Genomic DNA, 14,806 nt, shown 5'->3' with positions numbered 1-14,806 from the left:
ATGCAAGGGAACAATAAAGCATAATAACTGTCAAAAGGCAACGCAGTGAGAGTCTGATCATGTAGATTCGGGTTGCATTTCATAGCATTCGTTTCGTGTCTCACTATGGGAACGCCCTGGGCGCCAATCACTCTCCACCGGCCCTGATTGGCTGGGGATAAGTCTGTCAGTGGCAGGGAGAGGGGGCGTGTCCCACCTACCTGGTGGTAGTTGACAACCTTTTCCGCTTGTCAATGTTCCTCTTAGGCCTTCTAACGAGTCATCATCTGATCCAGGTGCGTTAAACCAGGGAGAGAACTAAAACATGCAGGATGCCGGCCCTCGAGGACCGACTTTGGGCACCCCTGACATAGACCAATATAGAACTGGTTACTTTACTTCTGTAACCCCGGTTTTCCGAGTAGCATGAGTGTGGGGCTGAAACGATTCCTCAATTATTAATATTCCTTGAGAAAAATTGTCCTGCCTCGAAGCTTCGTTAATTTATGTTTTATTAGTTAGCACACCGTGTTCCGGCCGGGACATTATTTGCGTTACGCGTAGCTCTCACTTCCGCCTCTGAGTTGTTGACGAAAGCTAAGTGTTAGCAGCATAACGTCCAATTTTCAAGTTCGGCCCGTGGGGGATTTTATTGATTAATGATAATGCCCGGGTACTCATCGATTTTGGGGGGGACCAATAAGCATCCTTAAAATGAGTATGGCAGCCTTTTTTTCCGGGAGCTGCTGGTTGAAAGTGAACGGCGGCAAGACCGCTGCAGGAGTATTTATACAGGTTACTTTCGTAACCCCGGTTCTCTGGAGTAGCATGAGTGAGTGTCTCACCAAGCCACCCTCCTTGCTCATTGGTAGCGAGGAAGAGGGTGTGAGTTTTTGAATGAGCTGTCTGTGCAGGGCCAGTCCTATATACAGGAAGAGAACTAAAACGTGCAGGATGCCGGCCCTCGAGGACCGACTTTGGGCACCCCTGGTCTATGTGAACTCTAATCGGATTGCAATGCGGCGAGACCGCTCCGAAGACGCAACACACACTGATCAGATTCATGCTGCGAATGCTTGAGCTCAACATTGAGCAGGAATTCGGTGGCATATTGATTATTTACTAACCTGTAATAATTGTTGACGCTATCCAAAGACATAATGTTGAAGGCATCTGTAAGCAAAACGAAACGGGAGAGAGTGAGAAGCATCTCAAAACACACATAAGCTAACACGAGGTTTTTTCCAGTTTCACTAACTCAAATGTAAGACTTTTTAAGATCATTATGAATAAAATTCAAGACCTATATTGGGCAGAAAACAACTGGATTTTTTTTGTTTGCTTGTTTGTTTTTTCAGGGGAACAAAGCTGTGAAATTTCTGGGGTGGCTCTTGGCAGCCGCTTTGACACAAGCTTCTTTGTAGAGAAGAACGTAGCCTTGTATGTGTTGACAACAGAAGCGAGCCAGTGGCTAAGACAAACATCATCCAGCTAACTGTTGATAAACTTACACACACCCAAGATAGACACAAAAAAATCTAGCTAGTTAGCTGCTAATACTTGCTAATGCTGCTAATTCTTGCTAGCAGTAGACTGCAAGTAGCAGTCTACTTTAGCAGCTATACATAGCTGCTAAAGCTAGCTAGGTATAGCTATAGCTAGCCTAGCTATTAGCTAGGTTGTATTAGCAGCTTGTTCCCTCACAGTACGGGGGGTGTGAAGATGTCTGGGCACAACTCAAACTTTTGCCTCAAAGAAAAGTCCCACAAGAAAAAAACCTACATAGAATATACAAGATTAAATAATCTAAGAATAACCTAAGAGCTGTGATTATGTATTTAAAGCTAGCTTATATTTTCTTTATTGAATTCAAGATATTTTAAAGCCTTAATTTTGGATACATTAATTTAAGACACCTTTTAACAAAAAGGTGTCAAACTCAAGGTCAGCAGGCCAAATCCGGCCCACCACACCTATTTTATGCGGCCCTCTCGACTTTGGAGAACCACATAAATAGAACTTTCAAGATGAGTTGTATGCCTAAATATTATTTCATATTTATTTCATGTCAAATCAAATAATTTATTGATTCTAATTGTTCCAAATTTTATTCAGTGCGAAAGCATTTTCATGAATATTTAAATATATGAGGGTCTCGGTGAATGCAGGGAAAGCTATTTTTTTATATTTTAACTGTTTGTTAATGGGTACTTTCATCAATCAATTCTGCAACAGCCAGATTATTGACGCCCTCTTTAGGACGTCAATGATCTTGACGTGGCCCAAAGTGGAAATGAGTTTGACACCCCTGATACAACAGGATGTAATTTAATTGAAAATTAAAGTGACTGTGTGGAACTGTACGAGTAGATTGATGGGGATTTTCTGCTTTCTGAAAAGGCGGTGAAGACGTCCTGAGTCAGAAAAAATCTCCCTTCTGATCCCTGAGAAAAAGACTTTTGTAAACTCTCAAAATAAGGAGCTGTCCCAATAAATCGGCAAGCTTTTGGTAACATTTAACAGCGCTGTGGTTACCAACCATGATTTCCTCGAATATCGATCCACTTGGTGCGCTCCATCACTCGCGACTTCTTCAGGGCGTTATGATAGGCCTGCCATTCCACCTCGTGCTGGAGGGAACCCACCTTGCTCTCTGTTTTGGCATCTGTCAGGTCCCCTGAGTAAAAACAACAACAAACGGTCATCTTTTTTGGGCTGTATGAAAATGACTGCATGAACATGCTTCCTGGGATTTTACCTGTCGCGAGCACTAGAGCCGGTTTGATCACATCGATGGTGTGGGTGCAGAACTTCTCAAAATCTGTAATGCGTTTTGGGTCGCGAAACCGACTGATGTGAATGTCCGACACCTTGGATCGGACACAAAAATAGGAAGAAAACAAAGAAATAAAATGGTGCACAGTGCCTTAAAAATGTATTCAAAAGTATTTGTTTTTTCCCTCCAAAATTTTGAAATTTTGTCACATTACAACCATAATCATCAGAACACGTATGTGTTAAAATGGTCCAGTGAAAATCCAGACCTAAATCCGATTGAAATTTGTATAATCATAGAGAGAAAATATGAAAAGGTATAAAAGGTGTGAATACTTATGCAAGGCATTGCTGTCAGCTGAAAAGAACAAGATATCAAAGTTTGAACACAACCTGCTGTGGTGATGAATCACCTTTTTTATCTGGCATAATACTTCGGTGGTCAGTGACCCTGTCAGTCATTCAAAAAGCCACCAACGCCTGTTTTTAGCTCCGTAAAGCCAAATCCATGCATCATGTTCAGACTAAAGCATTACGGGGTTTGGTTAGACTTCAACCTGGGGACTGTCACTTGAAAAAAAAAAGGAAAAAGAAAATGATAGCCCACCTGTACAAACCAGAAAATGTTGTTCAACTCGTCGCCGGGAAATGGTGGAGAGCTTCCCTTAGGTCCATCTCCATCACTGGCACTCGGGTGCCGAATGCTGCGTTTAGGGTGCCAAGCCGTGTCATAGCTATCCAGCACCCAAGAGGTGATGAACGCCAGAGCCAGTCCGAGGACAACCAGCGCACCGAACAGCTTCAGCATCCTCCTGTAGTGGCGAGAAAAGGGGGGCTAGCTGCCGCCGTCTGTCCCGGACAGGGAAAAAAAAGCTAGCTACTGGCGGCGGAAACAGCTGAGGGCACGAATCACACCAACATTGATATTACACACCAGCTAGCTACATGGCTAAAGCTAAGGCTCAGACCGTTTTTGTTGCTGCCATCGCGGCCACGGGAGACGCATTGAGATGCTTGGTTCATTCACGGCTCCGTTCGGCTGCCTTCAGGGACAGACAGGAAGTATATCGGAGGTTTATCCAGCTGTTAGCTGCCTACCAGCTTCCTACAGCTTGAACCGGTTAGCGGGGAAACGACACCACCAAGACAACAGAGATTATGTGAAAACAGGAGCTCCCACTCTGACATTATTTTCAGTATCGCCTCCACCTGCGACCCTCTTCCGAATAAAATTCACCTTCGGGAAAAAATTAATTACTTAAGATCTAATCAATTTACTACCGCTTGAGGAAATTTTTGAGAAGTGGAAGTATTTCAATTTTATGATCACTATGAGTAAGGCAAGGGGAGTATAGCAGAGGAAACCATTTGGATTTGTTGAAGATTAAAACAAAAAAAATACTGCGAACGATTTTGCCAATGATAGTTTATGTTTTAGAACATAGCAAAAGTACAACCGTAAGTAATAAAAGTTATGTTAATAATCAGTCGGCCAGTAATCCAGATCAACTAATTTATTTTACCGATCATTTAAACTCTTTTTTTCTGTCTGTAAATGCATCAACTAGGATGTTCTTTGATGCAATTTGGTTAGTTTGTTAAAAATCACAATTTCTACTCTTTCCAAATAATATCTGTCCAATTCATTTATTATTATGCAGTCCACGCCATGTTTACGACCTACACTCTCCTATAGGTTATGTAATAAGTTAGCTACATTAATCTTTAGCAAAACAATCAAAAGCAAAAAAATTTTCAGTTCTCTATATTTCATTATATATACACAACAAAGCTCAGGGTCTTGTGGTGTCCATGGGGAAAAAACATTGACTTTATTGTCCTTAAGCCACTGTTATAATTTTGCCTGCGTTCTTTTAGGGTATCGTCCATTTGGAAGACTTGTTTGCACCCAAACGTGGCTGACGTCTTTAAATGTTGCTTCAATATTTTTACATACAGTTCTTTCTTCACGATGCCATCTGGTTTATGAAGTCCACCAGTTCCTTGTACGATTCAGACCCACAACCTGATTCAGCCAACCCTATATTTCACACTTGTAATATTGTTCCCAGGATATCTCCAAAAATGAAGATTTCTGTCCCTGTGTGCGTTTGAAAACTGCTTTTTATTTATTTATTTTTTTTCTTTTGGAGTAATGGGTAATGGCTTCCTCCTCGCTGAACGGCCTTTCAGCCCAGGACACACTACGAATTGACACCATCTTACTAGCTTCAGGCAGCATCTTCACAAGGCCTTTGACTTTTGTTCTGGAGTTTATTTGCACAGTTAGGACCAAAATACAGACACCTGTGGAACATGGGATCGCCTTTAAGCATCTAAATTTACTAAAAATAAAATTTCCCTTTCTATGTTCACTTCTACAGGTCATATTTATCATAACATTTATGTTAATCGCGTTAACATGATAAGCAGCAAGACTCAAATACTTATTAAAGAGTTTTCCTGTTAGGCATGGGTCACACAGATAAACATTTTCTAAATCTAATACTGACGTTGCAGATGCAGTCTTCAACTCACGGGTTCCCTCTAGTGGTCTTTTAAAAAATTGCACTTTTTCCAAATTAAACCGATTGCATCATTTCATCAGATGCACTGGATTTTCTGTTTAGATAATGCGGTTTTTATAATAACAATGATATTAGTAATCGTAAAAATAGTAATACTAAGCGTATTTAACAGACCATCTACTGCGCGTGCGTGGAGCTGTAAAACTGTCAGCGCGCTTTAAATGTCTCCCCGTGCGCGCGACCGAGCTGTTGCGAGGGGCGATCGGATCGGGGCCGCGCGCAGGAAAGCGGATGACCACCAAGGAGCTGTCACGTCACGGATCCGCAGCGAGATGCTGAGGTGACAAGCAGAAGAGGGAACGGCACGACCTTTCTCCCTCCACACACACACACACACACACACAGTATTTCCCCTCACACCGGTTCTGTTTTTTTTTTCCTCCGATCACGCCAACACCGCCTCCCGTCTCCCTCTATCCCCATGGACGGTCCGCGCGTCATGGCATTCCTCTCGATGTCGTACGCGCCGCTTCGAAACCTTGAGGATATTTTGTAACCACACCCGGCTCTTCTTTGGATCAAGGATTGCCCAGGTAAGGTTCCCCTCTTTTTTTTTTCTTCTCCGCCTCTCGCGGTTATGCCTGTTGTTTCCACCACTGCAAACCGCCGCTGCAGCATGTGGGGTTTATCCTGCACGGCGTCAGGTTAAAACCATAAGCTTAAAAGTTTTTTTTTTTTTTTTTAATCTTAATGTATTTCGGATACACCGACACAACGGTGTGCATAATTCTGTCCGAATAGTTTACAAACAGAAATCTTGAAAGTGTGGGGGGCATTTGTATTCATCCCCCTGTCCTAATATCTTGTCAAACAGCGCTTTACATCCATTGCAATGGGAAAAGTTTACACATCTAGAAACTGAAATTCTGCGCGCATCGTTCTTCTAAAGCCTTTTGTGAACAGCAGTTTTGACATTGCGTGATGGTGTAATTGTCATGCAGTGTTAGCTTACAGCTAGCTACGGTTTTGCATGTAGACCAGAAAGTTACAATTTGGTCTCATCTAACTGGAGCGCCATATTCCAAGGCCGTGTCTTCAAGGCTTGGGGCAAACTGCAACCTGATGATTTATGGGTTGCATATTGTTACTTTTCACATCCTTTATTATGATGGATGGAAGAGATGGTCAGAACTTCCTCTCTTTCTACTCTTTGGTCCTGCTCTGCATCCATGAAACCTCCTTTTCAACTTCTATCAAGTATTATTGAGCTTTTGAGATGCTATCCAGCTGTTCCCAGTTGCAAAAATAACACTTTGGCCACTGAAATCATAATACTCTATTTTTTTCTTTTTCACATACCATCTGAATACAAATCATCTTCTTGCTATAAAATCGTCAGATTGCCTTTTCTGAACATAATCCCATTTCTGTCCCAGTGTTGTTCTGTTTGCTTTTGCCCTTTTTGAGGTGTCTGCCTCCCTCTATAACCCAAGTAACGAAGATAGGGGGCGGCGATCTACGAGGCGCAGGACCTGCTGACGCGGGGCAGCGTGGCGCTGAAGGTGGAATCGGCCCAGCAGCCCAAACAGGTGCTAAAGATGGAGGTCGCCGTCCTGAAGAAGCTCCAGGGTGAGTGGAAATGGGCTCGGCGGATTCATTTACAAGAACCGATCGATCCACGCCTACACAGTGACCTATTGATTTGATTCAACATGCATGTACTTTTTGTCATTGGGTGAATGTTGTAGGGAAGAAGAAAACCGTTTTTACATAAATCTTGTTGAAAACACAGGAAATGGCATGTTGAGTGTCAAACCCATGTGTGGATCAGTTCTGGGGACAGATTGTCTGAAATTCAATTTGGGTGACACTTCATTTTTGCTGCAGTATCCTGATTGTCAATTTCTTCTTACAATTCATCAGAAAATTTTTGCATAGGCTCAATTCGTTTCTTTTCCTTCTTTTTTTTTTACTCCAAACTCTACTTTATTGCTTTTTAACCAGCATGTTGTGTTTCTTTTACCCATCTGAGATGAAAATCGATGAGCTGGGATCATGTTTGCTGTCTAATGGCCTCGACCTGCAGCCCTGTGATTCTGCTGCTTCCTAAGGGAGCCTGCATGTAACTTGAGATGAACTCAACTCTAATCCCCCAACGCTGCTGATCCGTGCAACTGTCGAGAGTAAACATTGACCAACNCAGAATAGTAGCATGTATTAGTAAAATTTCACAGCTGCCTGTTGTGAAACAGTGTCTTTGCACAGACCAGATGCACACAACACCCTGCGTGTTTATTTCAGACTGTTGTGTTTATGAGCAAAGAAGATACTGTAAGCTGTTTCAAGTGGCAGTTCAGATCTTTCACATAATTATCATTGCAAAGGTCTGCGGGACATTCTGTTTCAGTCGATTGGGTTTGCTTTTCTTTTTTTTAATTTTTAAAAAAGAAATTGTTTTCTAGAAAAAAAAATAGCAATCATTATGTAGAAAAAAAAATACTCTCATCATGTAAACTAAACCCATTAACCAAAAAGGTTTAAGTTGAAGCAATGCTTATTTTACCTTCACTTAAACAGTTGCCATTTAAACAGATTTTGACAAAAAAAACAACAACTATTTGTCAGTTTGTAATTTGCACATTCTCCATGATAGGTTTGATGGACAACGTGTAACGGAAATAAACACATGCCGCCTTTGTGGGACTTAATTAATTTTACCTTCAATATGACTTTGTATCTCTGCAAAGTTTTTACGTAGCCAGAAAAGGAGTACCACAAATTAAACCTGCAAATGAAACGCGCCTTTATCAAACACGCAGTTTTCTCCAATATCATGATTATTTTTGTCTGATCTGGAGCAAATTCTTAACTCTGTATTTATTCTTCTGCCAAAGCAGACTGTCGTCAAACTGCTTCAGGCAAAAATAATAATAACAAAAAAGAAAAACAACAACAACAACAAAAAAACTCAGCATAAACTGACCTCTTAAATGGAAAAACTGAACCATACTGAACATCTGCAAACATCCATTGTTTGCTCTGCAGCCAGCAGAAAACTACTCATGATGTTTTCTTCTGCAGGCAGTGAACTCTTTAAAGTCTTCTTGGAACAGTTTTAAAGTCCAAGATAAATGCACATCTAGCACTTGTAGCTCTTATTGTGGTTTTTTTTTTAATAGCGCTTATTTGACAAAGATGTGTTTCATTTGCAGGGTTTTCACAAAATGTTATTTAAAAAAAAAAGCATTAGGCACCATGAGAATTCATCATAAGAAATCTAACGTACATCCATTTGTATTTTTCTCGTTGTTAATTCAATCAAAAATGTTCCTTTAGGCATGTTTTCCAATGGTGGGTTACTTTCCTTTGGGGTCATAAAACTGTGACTGTTGTCGAACACCAAACCGATAGCTAAGCAGATATTTTTTTCCAAACTTGTCTTATTACTGTAAAGTATGTTTTTGGAACAATAACAACAAATTTTGCATCACCAGACTGACATTTCAACGCTTAAATAACCTTACTACTGAAAAGTTTTGTTTTATTTATTTTTTTTGTCTTACCTTTATTTAACCAACTGGTATAACATACCAGTTATAGTTTGAAAGGCGGTCGTCCTTTTTTTTTTTTTTCCCCAATTCGCTTCAACCTTGCCGATTCCATCAGAACTCAGAGGTCATTGGAGTCGAGTTGTGGTTGTGGTCACAGTAACTCGAAGGGGGCAACACTCATCATTTCATCTGTGACAATAAGCTTTACTTGCTTATTGTCACCACTGATTAAACAGACAAAGAATTACTTACAAGTCTTGAGATCTAAACCTTGAGTGTGTGTCGAGTCCAGAAGGTTCTCGAGGTCAAGTCAAGTCTGGAGTCTTGTGTTTTGCAACGCAAGTCTGATGTGAGTTAGAGCTGGGCGACAAATCGATATTTTTCTTTTAATGGTTTCATAGATTTTCCTGTTTTTGAAGATTTTAATTCTTGGAAAATATGGATAGTTTTTTTTTTCCCCACCAATGTACTCCTTGGATTTCTACAGTTCAAAGTCTATCATCATGTTTCAGAAGTATGTATGTATTGAAAGGAAAGACAGTTTTTTAAAAGCATTTTCTGTTACTTGTAATGTCTTTTTAAGGAAAAAAAAATGAGAAGAAAAGCCGAGATTTTATTTTTAATCCATATCTCCCCGTCCTAACTAGAGTCTTATGCACTGACTCGGGCCACTGTCTGGTTTGTTGAGTCGCTATTCCATGCTACTATTGTATTCTAATAATTCCAGATGTTGTGTTCTAGCTGGGGTCACAAATAACGCACAAAGCTCAGTGAGTACTTTATTATGTCTTGCGTATCCTTGCAAGCATTTCATCCTGACTCCTCCTGAGTTAGTCAGAGAAAAATCCCAGTTCGCCTTCTGCAACACTTTCTCTCAAACCTCTTTTTTTTTTATTATTTTGTAAATAATCACATTGGGTTATTCATTCTTGCTGCACCTAAAGCCTGCCTTGATCTCGGTCATAGCGTGCAGCCAGGGCATTGCCAGAGCTGGCCTCTGCCCAGTTTTAAACTAGACTCTTCATCCAGCTGCAAGCTCTGGACGTGTACCTCTGTCCAGCTATGCCGAACTAGGCCACTCCAAGATTAGGCCTGCCGCAACACAGGAACACGTTGAACACGTTCTGCCAAGTGTCCCTCCCTGCATGCCTGTGCTGATGCACATGCATGGACTGCAGGTTTTCATGATGGCTAAGCTAAAAACGCGCGTCTTCCCGGCCGAGCGAAAAGGGCAGAGGTGATGACGAGCCACGTCAGCGAACGAAAATGGCTCTGCGCCGGCGTCGCCATGGAAATGCTGGGTCAGGAAGCGTGATTCACGATAGGAGAGAGAGAGAGAGAGGGGGCAGCACGCTGCCAGGGTTTAAGGTTTGTTTTCCTTTTCCTAATCATTGACGACGAGCGGCGTTGAGGAGGAGGAAGAACATGGCCCCGCCTCGTCGTCACATGTTAGATCAGTCACTCTGTGTGTGTGTGTGTGTGTGTGTGTGTGTTTGTGTGTGTGTGAACTGTGACAGCGAGTGAGATGGAGTTTAAAAGCATGCAGATATTTGCAATGATTCAAGTGACTGAGGTTGAATTCGAAGGAAGACGACTTTAATTTGACCAAGTACAGGCCACACAATCACCATACCCTCATCTCCAAAGTCAGTTGTCTTTGGCTTTTCCTCCATGCCTTTCGAATCATAAACACGCTTAGAAAAAAAAAATAGCCTAATGTTTAGCAGTAAATAATAATACCTCTAAAATTGACCATTATTACATTATTAAATCTTTTTAATAGAATGGCAGAGAATGTTCCTAAGCTGTATGGTGCATGGAGTGATCCGGTGCTGCTCCTTCGCCACCTATTGCTGCACACTGCTGGTCAGCTGCTTGAAAGAAACCTAGATTTTATTCCTTTATTAAAATGAAAAAAAAAACATTTGGTGTTTCAAAAATATTTTCCCATATCAAAATCTGTTTATGTCTGATAAACGCTATTCATATTTTATATGCATCTTGTATTGTTGTAGCAGCTTAAATGACTGATGTTTTTAATAAAAGTGTTAACAGCTGTGTTTGAAAAGCATTCTTCTTATCCTACAAGTGGAAATTACGTGTCTCATACAAAAGCATTGAAATTTTGCACGTTAATACGGCTTATTTCAGCTCATAATAATTTATTTTAATGTCTTCTTTTTTGTTTTTTGCACAACTTATGAGATGGACTTATGTCTGGGAAAACATGTGAAACAAAAGAAAAACGCTGGGTGAAAATAACAATATTTATTTTAAAAACAAAACGCATACCGTATGGTGTACAGCTCAATGGATTACAAAAAGAGAGGGAAAAAAATACAAAAAAATTATAATTATCTGTTTATTTTACACAACAAAGCACAGTTTAATGATTGTTACAGTCAATTTAGATCATAGAAAGAAAAGATACTTGTATCGTTTCAGTGTCGCTTCTCCAGAGCCATTTGACTCCTGAGCCCAAACCTTTCCCCACTCGTCATCGCCACAGTTCCCCAGTCGTACCTCCGTCTAACGGCGCCGGTGAGGTTCCTCCTCACCAGCTCACGCCCTACAACCAAGTGGCTTTTTGAAGGCCGTTGCATAACCCTCGCTCGCAGCGTGCGCAGAATGATGAATCGAAGTCGGTCTTGCTCCGTGTGTTTGAAGGCAGAGCAGAGGAAGTTGCCAGCGTGTGCTCTCCAGAGGAAGGCTTATCTCTGACACAGATGTTGTATAACGTGGGAATAAAGACGCAGCTTTTCCTGGGGAAGCAACAGTTCAGGCTGCTTTTATAAACACCGGGGTTTTTCTTTTTTATGTAAAATGTGCGTGCACTAACATGGCACTACTTCTAATTTATCACATTTTACAAATTAAGTGTTTACTGTAAAAGTAGTAGGACTCTCTGTGTTGTTTTTAATACCTTTTTCTCCCATTTTGTACAGAGTCTAATTGTCCAGCATTAGGCCCTGTGTAGGCTCTCAGTGCTTTGTTTCTTGGTTCAAATAATTTATTAAAAGGAAGAAAGAAAAAAAAAAAGCAAAACATTTGAAGCAAAAATGGCAGAAATACGGGCTCTAAAGGGCTAAGTATCGACTACAGAGGTTGAAAACAAATGTATGCCACACTTTGGAGATATTTATTTTATTTTTATATTTTAATATCATAAAATTGCTTACTTTCCACGTTACAATTATGTCCATTTTTATGTTGGCCTGTCAAAAAAGGTCCTGTAAAATGCATCGAAGTTTGAAGACATGATGTTCCTGATAAATAAGCTGTGAATGCGCTTCAAATGATTTGGTATTGCAGCTTAACTTTATTTAATCATTTTTATCATCCATAAAGAATTGTGATCTAATGTCTAATATAGAAATTTGTAAAAGTTAACACGTTTCAAGAGTAGAAAATCAAACTTTTCGTGGTCGTTTGCCTGTTTTGCTCCATGCAACCACTGGAAACGGACATCTAATGCAAAATGTTGCAAAAATAAAAGGTTTAGTCAAATTTTCTGGTATGTTTTCTGTTTCACCATCATGTGAAAGAGGATCCTACCAGTTTGAAATGTTATTTGTAATTCAAGACGTAGGGCTTTTGCTGCTGCGTTTGTCCAGACAGACAGCTGCTGGAGGAACAGTTGTTGCAGCTGCCGTGATGGCTGAGTATTGTACGGCTCCAGCCAGTGAGGCCTTAGTCCTGTGTCGTCTTTCATGATTTTTTTATTTTTTTTTTTTTTTTTTTTTTTGCAGCTGTGTCATACTTCACCAGCTGAACCACATTTTGCCCAGATCCTTTAAACGGTCCCTGACGGGTTTTGTGCGTCTCCTGGACTTTTCTAGGTCTCTGCATCAGCTTCCAAATGCCCAGCCCCGTGTGAGGCTCCTGGTCGAAGGGCAGCAGCGAGGGCAGCGTCCCCGGATCCACAGGCGGGATGAGCGGGGGAGCGGAGCAAGCTGACATCCTGAGCGGCCTCTCCCTGGTCAAGGAGCGATGGAAAGTGGTAAGTGGGTCATCTTCCAGCTACAATGGGCGCCGTGTTTGTCCAGCCCCCATCACCGCCTGTCCCAAGTTAACCCCCTTGTCTCACTAACAATGAGCCTTTGTCCTTGCAAAAAAAAAAAAAAAAAAAAATCAAATTTTTTTTTTTTCCTACAACTTCTGCAGTTTGACATTTTTACCTCCTCTTCCAAGTTTTCCTGCTGCAGTGTGGGAAATCCGAAAATAGCCGTTGTTGCTATTTGTGGCAGCGCAGTGTGCTATAGGCAGACGATCCCCCATAGGCCGGTGTCTCCTGGTGCCGGGGGCCTGTTTCGGTGCCATGTGATGCAGTTGTCCCCAACTGGCAGCCTGGCACCGCTTCCTGTCTTCTCAGCAGCCGGGGTTACGTAAGGACTCTGCAGCTAAATCCACCCCTCCGGCTCTCAGAGTGACTCCAAAACTCAGACAGCTTGGAGGACAGTGAAGGACACGGGGGGCTGAGGGGAAAATGAAGTCTTAAGAATGTGATGGAGGGTGGTGGGGGGAAAGGTAGAGGAGTTGGAGGCTGAGATAATCTACAGAGCTCAGTACGTAATGAGAGAACGAATAATTTATCTTCATAGAAGACAGAGTTGAGCTCACTGTGTTGTCCCATGACGTTTTCGCTTTATAATCAGATTGTCTTTTCACATTCTCACAATTTTCATTTTTTATTATGAAAATAATAAAAACTGTAAATTGTTTTTTTCCCCTAGTAATCTTTTTTTTTTCTCAAATCCTAATCAAAATTGTAAAAGTATTCAAATGTCTAGAACTTTCTTAGTGTCTTTGAAAGTGTTTTTTTGAGGGGGATCTTAATGTATTTCGGATACACCACTGACACAATGGCGCTCATAATTGTGTCCGAATAGTTTACAAACAGAAATCTTAAAAGTGTGGCAGGCATTTGTATTCATCCCCCTGTCCTAATATCTTGTCGAACAGCGTTTGACCTCCATTGCAAATGGGAAATGTCTACACATCTAGAAACTGAAATCCTTGCCCATCGTTCTTCGAAAACCTTTTGTGGACAGCAGTTTTGACATTGTGTGATGTTTGATTTGTTCTGTTTGTTTCTACCCTTTCTGAGGTGATTATCTTGTGTCCGCCTCCCTTTATAACCCCCCTCCAGGTAAAGAAGATAGGGGGCGGCGGTTTTGGGGAGATCTACGAGGCGCAGGACCTGCTGACGCGGGGCAGCGTGGCGCTGAAGGTGGAATCGGCCCAGCAGCCCAAACAGGTGCTAAAGATGGAGGTGGCCGTCCTGAAGAAGCTCCAGGGTGAGTGGAAATGGGCTCGGCGGATTCATTTACAAGAACCGATCGATCCACGCCGACGCAGTGACCCATTGATTTGATTCAACATGCATGTACTTTTTGTCATTGGGTGAATGTTGTAGGGAAGAAGAAAACCGTTTTTACATAAATCTTGTTGAAAACACAGGAAATGGCATGTTGAGTGGCAATCCCATGTGTGGATCAGTTCTGGGGACAGATTGTTGTCTGAAACTCAGTTTGGGTGACACTTCATTTTTGCTGCAGTATCCTGATTGTCAATTTCTTCTTACAGTTCATCAGAAAATGTTTGCATAGACTCAATCCATTTCTTTTTCTTTTCTTTATTTTTTTTTTTTTTACTCCAAACTCTACTTTATTGCTTTTTAACCAGCATGTTGTGTTTCTTTTGCCCATCTGAGATGAAAATCGATGAGCTGGGATCATGTTTGCTGTCTAATGGCCTCGACCTGCAGCCCTGTGATTCTGCTGCTTCCTAAGGGAGCCTGCATGTAACTTGAGATGAACTCAACTCTAATCCCCCAACGCTGCTGATCCGTGCAACTGTCGAGAGTAAACATTGACCAACAGTATCATTCCAAGGCTCCTTGGTCATCCCGCTCTCATCACGAGAGCCACGAAAGGCATTAGTTAACCTTGTTGTTGCCCCAAATACGAATTT

General features: G+C 41.4%; 2 protein-coding genes across 3 annotated transcripts; one reads left to right on the top strand and one right to left on the bottom strand.

Annotated features, from left to right (window-relative positions):
- Window positions 1–723: 723 nt before the first annotated feature.
- tmem62 (transmembrane protein 62) lies at window positions 724–3,960 on the bottom strand. 2 transcript variants are annotated; one of them, XM_016679146.1, is made up of 5 exons: window positions 3,689–3,960; window positions 3,362–3,566; window positions 2,738–2,849; window positions 2,519–2,656; window positions 724–1,152 (listed from the first exon to the last, which is right to left on the bottom strand). In XM_016679146.1, the coding sequence occupies exons 1-5, from the start codon at window positions 3,775–3,777 to the stop codon at window positions 983–985; spliced, it is 714 nt and encodes a 237-aa protein (XP_016534632.1). In that variant the 5' UTR covers window positions 3,778–3,960; the 3' UTR covers window positions 724–982. The 2 variants fall into 2 exon arrangements, with proteins under 2 accessions (XP_016534632.1, XP_016534633.1); XM_016679147.1 differs by having other exon boundaries at window positions 3,723–3,959.
- A 330-nt stretch (window positions 3,961–4,290) lies between these two features.
- Window positions 4,291–14,758, top strand: LOC107838038 (tau-tubulin kinase 1-like). Its single transcript, XM_016679148.1, has 3 exons — window positions 4,291–5,875; window positions 12,673–12,833; window positions 13,983–14,758. The coding sequence occupies exons 2-3, from the start codon at window positions 12,765–12,767 to the stop codon at window positions 14,205–14,207; spliced, it is 294 nt and encodes a 97-aa protein (XP_016534634.1). The 5' UTR covers window positions 4,291–5,875; window positions 12,673–12,764; the 3' UTR covers window positions 14,208–14,758.
- Window positions 14,759–14,806: the final 48 nt, after the last annotated feature.

The sequence above is a fragment of the Poecilia formosa genome, unplaced genomic scaffold (genome assembly GCF_000485575.1).
Source record: "Poecilia formosa unplaced genomic scaffold, Poecilia_formosa-5.1.2 Scaffold203, whole genome shotgun sequence".
Taxonomy (NCBI): domain Eukaryota; kingdom Metazoa; phylum Chordata; class Actinopteri; order Cyprinodontiformes; family Poeciliidae; genus Poecilia; species Poecilia formosa.
Note: the sequence above shows the minus strand (reverse complement) of the source record. Positions and strands in the feature narration are given on the sequence as shown.

What these genes read in the sequence shown, in the direction of transcription:
- tmem62 (XM_016679146.1), bottom strand. Translation starts at nt 3,777, where the DNA reads ATGAACCAAGCATCTCAATGCGTCTCCCGTGGCCGCGATGGCAGCAAC. An exon ending in TTTAGCCATGTAGCTAGCTG is followed by an intron (nt 3,567 to 3,688) that starts GTGTGTAATATC and finishes TCGCCACTACAG; the next exon opens with GAGGATGCTGAAGCTGTTCG. An exon ending in ACATTTTCTGGTTTGTACAG is followed by an intron (nt 2,850 to 3,361) that starts GTGGGCTATCAT and finishes GTCCGATCCAAG; the next exon opens with GTGTCGGACATTCACATCAG.
- LOC107838038 (XM_016679148.1), top strand. Translation starts at nt 12,765, where the DNA reads ATGAGCGGGGGAGCGGAGCAAGCTGACATCCTGAGCGGCCTCTCCCTG. An exon ending in TCAAGGAGCGATGGAAAGTG is followed by an intron (nt 12,834 to 13,982) that starts GTAAGTGGGTCA and finishes ACCCCCCTCCAG; the next exon opens with GTAAAGAAGATAGGGGGCGG.